Raw genomic sequence first — 11327 nt, 5'->3', positions numbered from 1 at the left:
ATTTTAAAATATAAGCAGTGTTTTAAATTACATTACTAGAAACATGTACAAAATATACCTTTATTCAAACAACAATAACAACAAAAAATGGACTCCCCAAATGGAGTCTTTCATGAAGGATCCCAGCAAGACTAAAATTTAACCTAATTATGGGCCCTCCCTGGTGGCGGAGCAGGTTAAATTACAGCGCTAAGAAGCTAAAGCCACTGCAGCATGAGTTCAATTCCCACCTGCCCCGGAGGTGACCACATGGCGTGGCAGACCTCTCCTGACCCGCCTGCTGCTCCCCTCAGCAGTGTACTTCCTCAATCTGCCTGTTCTACTCCCCACTCTATCTCATGTGAAGCTTCTCACCACCCCTGCACCTCTGGCCTGTATTCCAGTTCTGTATGCATAAATAAATAAATCCTTAAAAAAAAATCTTTAAAAAAAAATAATAAAGGCCAGCATCTTGATTGTTCAGCAGTGTCCTGCATTGTGTAGCCTGCCCCATGACTCATATTTCTTTATCAATGTGGTGTTTCCTGACAGAACTTTTAATGAGTTCTGAACCACTGATGAGAATTCAGAAAGACCATTTTAAAGTCAAAGAAAACACATAATTAGACATTCCTGTGTGCTTGATATTATACTAAGAAATACAAAAATAATTAGTGAAACATCATTTGTATTGAGCCATCCGCATGGACACCCCTGTAAATTTCCCCAAGAGAAGGTTGCTTGGCCTGAATAATAATATTATTTTTGCCAATAAGCTTGTCCAACCATCTATCTTCCTTAAAAAATGTCCATTTTGTGGATGCTCTTATAAATACTTTCTACTTCTATATATGATACTACCCAATTCATGAATCATATAATGAAGCCAATTAGATATTTATATTTGTTAATTGTTGTTTTTAACAATGCATACAAATACCTGGGAAATATGCTGGACTACAAGTAAATTTTACTTTTTTTTTACCTATATGTATACTGTTGTATGTGTTAACCAAATAAGTGAGACATGATTATTCTCTTCTGAAAATAAAATATGATTTAGAGACTTCCAAAATTATCTGTTTTATTTGTTCACTCGTTTTTAGGGAAAAATAAATAAAACTTCCCACATTGAATCAATTTTGATTCATTGAAGAGAATTCAGAGAGATCATTTTTAAACTCAAACAGAAAGTTTAATAATCATTTGTCTCAGACAGTGTTTTATATACAGATATAAAAGTGATTAAATGTAAAGAACACTTAAACATAAATATCAACCTATAAGTATGAAAAGTTCATACAACTGATCACAAAAAAAAGTAACTTTTCTGGTAAAACAAATATGAGACCCAATAGACAGAGTAAGTCATGGGAAAGTTTACAATGAACAATACATTGATTTAGGTGTGAGAAATCATTTTCAGTCTTAGCAAAGAATATTATTATACATGGTCTGGGAATAAAGTGAGTCAACAGATTTCATTATGGAAGTGGAAAAAAATGTATTTTTATTTTACACACTGACTTACACTTTGGAGCTAATAGCCCAACAGTCAAAAGCAGGGCCAGGCAAATGATTCCCAGACTCACTGCTGTGATTTTCCAAAAGATAGCAGAAGAAGGTCTAGGCGAGAAATTAAAACACTTTGTGTTATTTCTGAATGACATGTTAGGAAACACTGATAGATCTTCAATTCAATATTTTATGGAGTGAAATATTTGTCATTGTATTTGTAAGTTCTTAGTTGCATGTATATGAGGGACATATACATCAAATAATCGTTTAAAGAAACTTGCTTATATTTACAAAAGGCGGAAAAATGTAGCTCTGGGTAATGTCTGTAAAGAACTATGGGTCTCTGGAGGATAAAAAATTTTAATTCAATGGGGAAAGATGGGAGTTTCAACAATTATAGACTTTAATTTTCAAACATGCCATTTAGCCACACTCTATATTTGTATATTTGGTATACGAATAAAAATTTATCTTGTAGTGTTCTTTTGAAATTTGATTTAAATGAGAAATTACTTTGATTTAAATGAGGAACAATTAAAGCCATAAAGTGATATTTAATGATGGCATAAATATAATTTATATATATATATGTGTGTGTGTGTGTGTGTGCACAAACATACATGATAATTTCATTAATGAAGTATTCCTATATAACACTAATGAAAACCTTCTCAAGAGGAACTATTCATTAAATAAAAAAGAACAGTCTATCTGCATACATTATAATTGGTTTATGGTACAAGAAGATTCTTATTAGTTGTTGATAAATAAACAAAATTAGAAGATACTTTCTCATTAATCACATACCAATCACATAAATAAAATGCAATATAATGATATAAAAATTTAGAATGTAATCAAATAAGGCACCAGCAAAAAATAATAACATAGCCCAGAAAATCTAGATGATATCCATTTTATATGACGTAGAACTAGTACATTAATTCTAACCATTCCACATATTGATTTAAAACACTTGAAGAAACAAATTAGAGGCATCTAACATATAAAACTAGAACTATTTTCAAAAGAGAACACACAAGCTTCACTAGTTCATATTTTGCTACAATGACAGCTGCTATGCATGTAAATATAGAAACAAGACACTTTAAAAATCTATACTTCATACTCAATATGATGGCAGGTAGTTAAATCAAGAAGTAAAATTAAACCTCAGATCATATTAAATATAAAACAATGAACATATGTGTAAATTTCCCATTTAAAAAATTACTTATGCATATGAGAACTGGGGTACAGGCCAGAGGTGTAGGGGGTGAGTGGATTCACCAGAGACAGAGTGGGGAGCAGAACAGTCAGATCCATTGAAACACACTGCTGAGGGGAGCTGTGGGTGAGACAGGAGAGGTCTGCTGCACCGTGTGGGTCAGCTCCGTGGCTGCAGTGGCTACAAACAACCTCATAGTCCTGTGACTTAACCCTTTGCCCTCATTTTCTCATTTTTTGTTTCCTATATATACTATCATATATACTGGTATTTTAAAATAACAGAAAAAAATTACAATTCAATTGACAAATCTTTCACTATTTCAAAAAATATTATTGAACTGCAGAGAAAATTATTGAACTTCATAGAAGGAAAATAATAATAATAATAATAATAACCTGTCCTGGAGGTATATATATTGTCTTCTTTGTAAAATATAAAGTATGTATGTGTGTGTTCATGTGATTGTATTTGACCATGATATGTCTTGTATTTATCAATGCAATTCAAAAGTCGAAAATGTAGAAAGCACACATACCATCATACTTATTATCTGATGGGTCTTCTTTATGCACTGTTTCAAGTTCTTGTCTTTTTTCTGACTGGGATGGACATTGAAGCCGCAAATCAGAATGCATTACTTCACTCATTACTACAAAGTAAAAAGATCATAAAATTGAAGGGAAAAGTACATTTTCAATGAGTATCAGCTATAAAATTAATAATTAATATTGATGTTAAACTGTGTCGGGAATAAATTCAAATTCCTAATAATTTGGATATAACCCTGGACATGAAAATATTTTGGAAAGGAAAAATATAATATTTTTTCAAATGAGTGCACGGTTGCTATCATGTGATTTGTGAACTTTTTAATGTTGTCTTTTAACAACTATGCATCTTATATTAAATTATAAAGTTTCTATTTTATAAGTAAGTCAGAAAGTGTCATTCACTAGAAAGTACAAATGCAACCGGTCTGTTTCTGTGCTGACACCCAGGGAATCAGTTTGTCTGAGCAACCGGCTCCCGGGTCCCACCTCACCTTCGCCTACGCCTGCCCCTTTCAGTCTCCTTTATTTCCATCATCCTCCATTTTGCAATAATTCCAGTGATAAACTTTTCCTTTTTAAATATAACATGAGTATTTCTGCAATCTGCAGTGTTACAAAATTCTTCATTCGCATTCCTTGTTTACTTTCTTTGAACCCATAACCCACATAACAATGTCTAAGTGTCAGAAAATGTCATAGCAAATAATGAAGGTGACATCAATAAATGTTATTAAAATATATTTTAAATTAGCTTTTTTAATGTCAATCAAACAAACATGATTTCCCCACCACAACCTCTTTTTTAAATCAATCTTTTCTTATCCCTATTGCTCTGTCTTGTTTTCTTCTCATTAGGACATACATTTATTTCCTTTTCTACTAATATTTTCATAGAGATATATGCTTTATAGATATAGATTGATGAAAATCCAATGTACTTACATATATATATATATATAACTTGTAAGAAAAAAATCTGCATACTAGCATATTGAATTGACATTTTGTCATACCATATGTGCCTTTAATTTCTTCAATCTAATTTTCCTCAGAATTCCAAACAAGTAAATTCAAAACAAGCAATTGTTGAGAAATAGAATTAACACCTGGGAAAGTATACTTACTGATTTCAGATGAAAACTTCTGATCTCCTAAAGTGGATATATCCTGAGAAGAAGCAGATGTTAACTCTTTGGAAGATATTCAAATTTAAAATAATTCATAGTCAGTGTTCGGGATCTAAGTTCAACAAAGAAGATAAGAAAAGTAATAAATGCAATTACTAATGATACTTTTTACTCTCCTATGTGAAATTCTGACAGGTGAGCACAGAAGTCTAGAGTAAGAGAGCTCTGGATGCAACCACACAGGAAACTCTTCTACTGCTGCTCAGCCTAGCTCTGCATCACCTCTACATGGGGCCTTTCCTCACCCTTGCCTCAAGCTACACAGGATACTGGATTTATTTGCATATCAACCAACCCCTGGCATCAACACAGATAAGATTGAATATCAACAACTATTCAGGAAGAAGCTTCAGGTTTTTCTTTACTTTATTAAATTTGACATTCACTTAGTATTCTGGATATATTTAGGAGCTATTTGTGATGTACCTCCCTGACCCTTTCACTCTGGGGCAGGTGATCTTTTTCATTACCAGATGGTGCATATGTGATCTGGATCAGTGCCCCTCAGCATTTCTTGTTAGTGGGCTCTCCATCAAATCCTAAGACCATCGCTACCAGTCATGTCACAGAAACAACAAGCCAATAAATGTTAATCAAAGAGCTGTTCATGCTACTGTCAAATAAAAATTTAAACCCATTTTCTCTTTTATATAATAGAAAACATTTCAATTCTTTGACAATTCTACACTGTTTTAAGTTAGTTCAAATTTGTATTCATTTTATTCCTTCATGTGACACTTTCCAATTTTATTAAAATTAATGTGGGTTATTTCTTCTTCATCGGTAGAATTTATGTATATTTCAAGCTACTAATTAGAAAAATATTCATATTAATAAATTGTATGTGAAAAGTAGTCAAGACACTAAAACTGAATAATAAATTTACAAAAAATGGTAAATACTAACATAAAGTATAATTAATACTTTAGAAGTGACTAAACTTTATAAATTTGATAAAATAAATTACAAAGGAAGAGTATTTTCCTCATTTTAAAATTTATTTCTGAAAATGAACTGGTAGTAAGTAAATATAATCAGGAAATATAAAGATTCTAATTATATATTGAAGATATAATGCTGCATACCTGTAGATAGAAAAGAAAAAATGTATAGATTTTTGATAATCCCAGTCACTATTCTATTTCTAATTAACTATTTCATCATTTATAATTTTATATATTAAATATTTGTTAAGCTTCATCCAATAATTATCAAATGATTTTAGCAACAAATGAGAGGTGTTAATGATATTCCCTTTTGCATCACAGGTGAATCATTTTTCATTTGGTTACCCTCTAATTACCAGATGTCGGTAAAGATTTGTGAGCTGAATAAAATATATGAGGCATTTCATGTGTTTAGAAGGTCTACAAAACAGTGGGGAGAGGGAAATGCGCTGGACTATGGTGATGGCACATAGGTGATTCGTTGCTTGGAAGCCCAAAAGGATTGCAACTGAGATGGAAAAATGCACAAAAATATGTAAAAATAAACTAATACAATAATTAAGAAAAAAGCTCTACAATATTTTCAATAGGTGTTAGCAAATTTTTCTTAAAGTTTAATTAAAATCTATGTAAAGGACTACAGGAAACTTATTTTTTATGGTTTGAAATGTGTTCATTGTCCAATGGCTTCAGTGGTTATTTCATATTGCAGTTTCCTTCTTCCATTTGCAGTGAGCAAATACTATATGTTGCTAGTAAATCATACATTACCATTCAAATTTTACAGTTTATTTCTATCATGTAGCCAACATAATGATGTATTTTTGGCTTTCAATATGTGTCACAGAACTTAACATTTGACTTGTTCCTTTATCAAATGTCTCAGTAGTTGAATTCAATTGTCATTTCCAGTACTCAGCTTTTTTTTTTCTATTGGTTAATGTATGCATAAATGTATATGTATACATATATCTGTGTATATATGCATATATACTATATGTTGTAAATGCATCTATTTAAATCAAACTTAACAGATGTTACACAGAAAAGAATAGCTAGATGAACAAATACACCAACACCATTAATCACAATGGAAATGCAGGTAAGTAATAATGATATCAGGAGCTTCCCTTCACCTCATTAACCTTAAGCAAAGCAAAGGGAATGTACTAGAAAACAAAAGAGGACAAGAGAGGAGAAGAATGAGGAGAAGAGAAAGAAGTTCTCTCATGGCTGTGTAACATTGAGGATCCCCGTCCTCAAGTGTATGAAAATGAATCTCACTTTAGCTTCATAAATTTTTTAAATGTTTTCCTATATGATAGATAAGAAATGAAATCTCATTGTTATTTTACTTCTTGTTACCCTTGTGATGATTGTATGTGACTTCCTTAGTTTAAGTGCCATTTGGATATCTATGAGGTTAACTTTCCACAGGATTTTGAAATTTTTGGTTTCTTTTTCTCATTATTTAAACATTCTTTGTGTTTTAAAGATTTTAATATTTTGCCTATAAAGTATGATGGAACTATTTTCCTATTTTCATGTGTATTTTAACATTGTTTTTGGTGTTTTATGCTATGCCAGATTTTTCTAACTTTATTACATCTATATGTTTAGAATAATTAGAAAATACTTCCCAGTTCTTAGAGAAGAGTATCCCATTTTCTTCCAGTGTATATGTATCTTCTTTTTATATATTGATTTCTATGATACCTTAAGCCCTGTATATGGTTTCAGAGACGTATCTGAATAACCTTTTACCAGCGATTATCCAGATGTCTGATCAGAATATCTTAAGAAGCCCATGAGTGAAACTATCATCTTTATCATCATATAAATTTCTACAAATAGTTGAGACTATTTCTGGTCTGTTTACTCTATTCCTTTGGTCTATTTGTGTGTTATTATCCACCACATTGTTATAAACAGAAGTCTTTGAGGTTTATTTTAATTATTACTATGCCTGTATTTCCTTAGAGCTGAGCTTTTACAGTCTGCATAGTTTATTTTCTGTTCCCATGTGAATGTCAATGTCAAGGTGCCCAGTCACTGGAATTTTATTTTATTAGGGTTACTTCAAAAGGACAAATTTACTTACGGAAAGGTCTGAAGCAAAAACAGATGTTGTGTCTTTATTTTTTAAGTCTGCTATTTTCTTTCTAAAATGCTTTACCTATTCTTCATACAGACAATGAACAGTCCTTGTTAAGTATATTTAATCTATTTATAACCTTAATATTTAGGGTTTCTTATGCATTATGGCTCACCACTAGTTTTATTTGTGCATAAGAATGCCCTTTTTTACCAATGAATTTCTAAGTCTACTAACATACCAATTAGCTTATTATTAGAGTTAAGTTTATCTTTGATTCCCTCATATATTAAGGAAAGTTATGTCATATGCAAATATATTTCTCTTTCAGATTTTTTGATATTTTCAGCCTTATTACAGTAGTTAAGCAACAATTTTAATAAGTTGTCTACATAATTAACATCAATGTCATTTACTTGACTATAATGAAATATCTCCAGGATTTTTCTGCAATATAAAATGTTGGCATTAGAAAAACCCCCAACCCAATAGACATGCTCATAGCACATATAGTGTATATTTATAATACACTCAGTTTTAAAATATCCTTTCACTTTTACTTCTTAAAAGAATTCTATTTAAACAATCTTTATGGCTGTTGAAAGTACATTAAAAAGATTTGTTTTTTATTAATAGTATATTATCACCAGTGTATATACAAAATATCTACCATAGGGACCATGTTATTTAGATCATTTCTAATATAACTAACTTCCCCCAAATTATTGTCTTGTGTTGATAATGGACTGTTCATGTCACATTTTATTACTATACTATGTCTTCTTGAATTTTCTGGCAATTTGATATTACATATAATGTCACTTATTTACTACAGAGTTGCATAACTGTTGAATCTATGATAAAAATAGGGCTTTTGACATTAAAAAGCAACTGTATCATTTCACTCTAATTCACTTTCCCTCCACATATATCAGGAAGTGCAGCCACCATGGCCATCAGCCCTTTCTCTAGAGAAGTCCTGGAACTGGGCATTAAACTTAGATTGTCTCCCATGAATTGCTAGAATCTGAGGTCACTCTCAGTGAGGCCTATTTTACTGCCTATGATCTTGGGAATCAAGAATAAACTTAACTCCAATAATAAGCTATTTAGTATGTGAGTAGACTTTGAAATCCATTGGCAAAAAGGTCATTTTTAAAATAATGAATAAATGAACAAATAAATGGGCTTTGAAACTTTTTCCACATACTATTTTGCACCTGAATATAATTTATATTTACTTAATAACTTTAAACAGGACTATTCTTCTACAGATTATGAAGAAATGTCCTATAAGAATTAGTTAACTTTTTGGAACACTGTTAAAGACTAAGTTGACTTAATCTAAGTTGAGTTGAATCAATGTTAAAAAAAATAAAAGTTAAATAAAAAAGATTACTTTGTTCTAAGAATAATTTTTTAAAAATTGTATCTTATATGAATGTAAGGGCTCATGATTAGTTTTTATTGGTCTGTTGGCATCTTTCTGTGATGTGACCAAAATGGATGACTCTTGATGAATTGATGGACAGCCCACTAATGAGATATGACCCGCCTTCCCACACCCTCCCGCCTGTCTGCAGCCATGGCCTGCGGCCCGCTAAGCCCGCCCAGGTGGGGAGCAGCTGTGACATGGATGCAGTTTAGGTTAGTTTGATTTGTATCTGCCTTTTTTTTTTTTAAACAGACTTAACAAATTTACAACTGAACATTGAGAGGAAGTCTGTACACATTATCATTACAGCGACTTTACACAGGGAGCCCTGTGGCGGTCGGGCCCGGCTGCCTGGCCCAGAGTCTGGAGAGACTTTCTGTTCTGTGACAGGGTTAATAGGCATGACTATTGGGAATGAATGGACAGTCCACTAACAAGTGATGCTGGGTGGTATTACAACAGGTCACACATGCACCAGCGAGTTATGAATTACAACATCTGCCCTAGAACTGGAAGGGTCAGCAAGAGACCCTGACAAATTGCCTGAAAGAGAATGCACCTAATTGAATTCACAAACCAAAGTATAGTGAAGTACATAGGGCATTCCTAAAGTACATTGAAATTTATTTAAAAATAACATCTGGTTAATCATTGACTATCAATGATGTTCAATCATATTTGTGGCAATGCTATGATGGAGTGAAATGGATTAGTTGTTATGCAAACATATCCAGTGTCCTATGTAACTTAAGGTCAGACCAGAGAAAGGCCCAAGGGAGAGGTGATGCAGAGCTAGGCAGAGCAGCAGTAGAAGAGTTTCCTGTGTGGTTGCTTCCAGCTCTCTTACTCTTGACCTCTGTGTTCACCAATCAGAGTGTCTCATGGGAGAGACAAAGGCATTATTAGCCCGTGCAGTTTTTTTTTTTCCTTATATTTTCACTGGGCTTTGACTAGTTATACTGTGGACTCTCAAAATTTTTTTAATTCCAACTTTTTAAATAACTGTTAACATCTGCTTCTTCCTAGGATATATACGTGCAATCTTCAAAAGATCAGACGTATTCTTCTAAAAATCATGCATTTATATTTCTGAGATATTCATTCTATTTCTCAGCATGAGATTTTCTGAATTATGAGGGAAATGAAATGGAAAGAAATAAGGTATATGTTCAAGAATTTTTTTCATGTGCAGACATATACATTATTTTTCTGAAAAATAATGCATATGTATATTGGAACTTTGAGCAATCTATATTGACAATCTGTGTATCATTATGTGTCTTTTAGAAGAAAGTGGAATTAAAATGGTTTGCAGAGTAGGCAAGGAGACAGAGAAGAAATATGAGAATAGATCGGTTAAAAGAGAGACGATGCTAAGAATGGAATCAGATGTGTTTGAGTCACCTTAAAAGCTATTTCAAATATTATTTATTCTAATAATTTTATCATAATTATAATTTTATTTGAAATGATAATTTGTGACACTTTGGCATTTTTAATGTGTGTTAAATATGGATTTAAAGGATGTAAATGAAGAAATACAAAATTCAACAGGACTAAATCATAATTCATATTTATGCCCACACTTCCACAGATGTGTCCTTTGATTATAGGAACTGGGTTCTATTATCGTCTTATAGAGAACAGAAAGAATCTCACAGTGATTTCTCTGAAATTGTATAAAATGTTACCATGAAATAGACTTTATTTCAGTGACCTAGACCTTATTTTAGAATAATAATGTAAGATTTGAAAATAACTTTGACTTTTTCATACTGCATAAAGATATCAAGCTAGCAATTATGGCATAACAGAGATTAGGAAGACATATCAAGGAATATATTAAACAGTGGGAAAACATGAATAGTAGTAACAGAAGACATTTAATAGAATGACAAAAAAAAAAAAGAACAAGAACAAGAAGAAAACCTGGAACAAACATTTCTATTGAAAGATCCATGAGGTTTAGTAAATGTAACATTTCATTTATAAAATGAGAAAACCAATATATTTATACATACATATATAATTATGTGTGTGTGTATTTGTGTTTGTGTGTGAGAAAAAAATAGAAGGAAAACATACTTAAGAGAATTTGAGTAAAATATGCAGAGCAGAAAAATAAATTATATTGAAAAAGAAGATGGGTACAAGGAATTGTGGGAAAGTGGAGGAAGGTAGAAGTAAAGGGGAGACTGAGAAGCAAGCAGGAGAGGCAAGGAGGGAGCTGGGTGCAGGCTGAACAAACTGACTCCCTGGGTGTCAGCACAGAAGCTCCATCTGTTCCATTTTTTTTTTTATTAAAAAGTTTATTTTGGCCCTTCCTGGTGGCGCAGCGGGTTAAAGCACAGCACTGAGAATCTGAAGCCACTTCCGCATGAGTT

The 11327-nt window shown here is 32.1% G+C and overlaps 1 protein-coding gene across 1 annotated transcript in view; it reads left to right on the top strand.

Moving 5' to 3' along the window:
* Positions 1-6472: 6472 nt before the first annotated feature.
* The window catches only part of LOC101627655 (natural killer cells antigen CD94-like), a 21547-nt gene continuing 16692 nt past the window's right edge, over positions 6473-11327 (top strand). Inside the window, exon 1 of the mRNA XM_012732345.1 lies at positions 6473-6515. Coding sequence (XP_012587799.1) covers positions 6473-6515 — 43 coding nt within the window. The remainder of the gene's footprint in view (positions 6516-11327) is intronic.

The sequence above is a fragment of the Condylura cristata genome, unplaced genomic scaffold (genome assembly GCF_000260355.1).
Source record: "Condylura cristata isolate star-nosed mole 26May11 unplaced genomic scaffold, ConCri1.0 scaffold00034, whole genome shotgun sequence".
Lineage (NCBI taxonomy): Eukaryota > Metazoa > Chordata > Mammalia > Eulipotyphla > Talpidae > Condylura > Condylura cristata.
The sequence above is the reverse complement of the archived record's forward strand: the minus strand, read 5'-3'. Positions and strand labels throughout refer to the sequence as shown.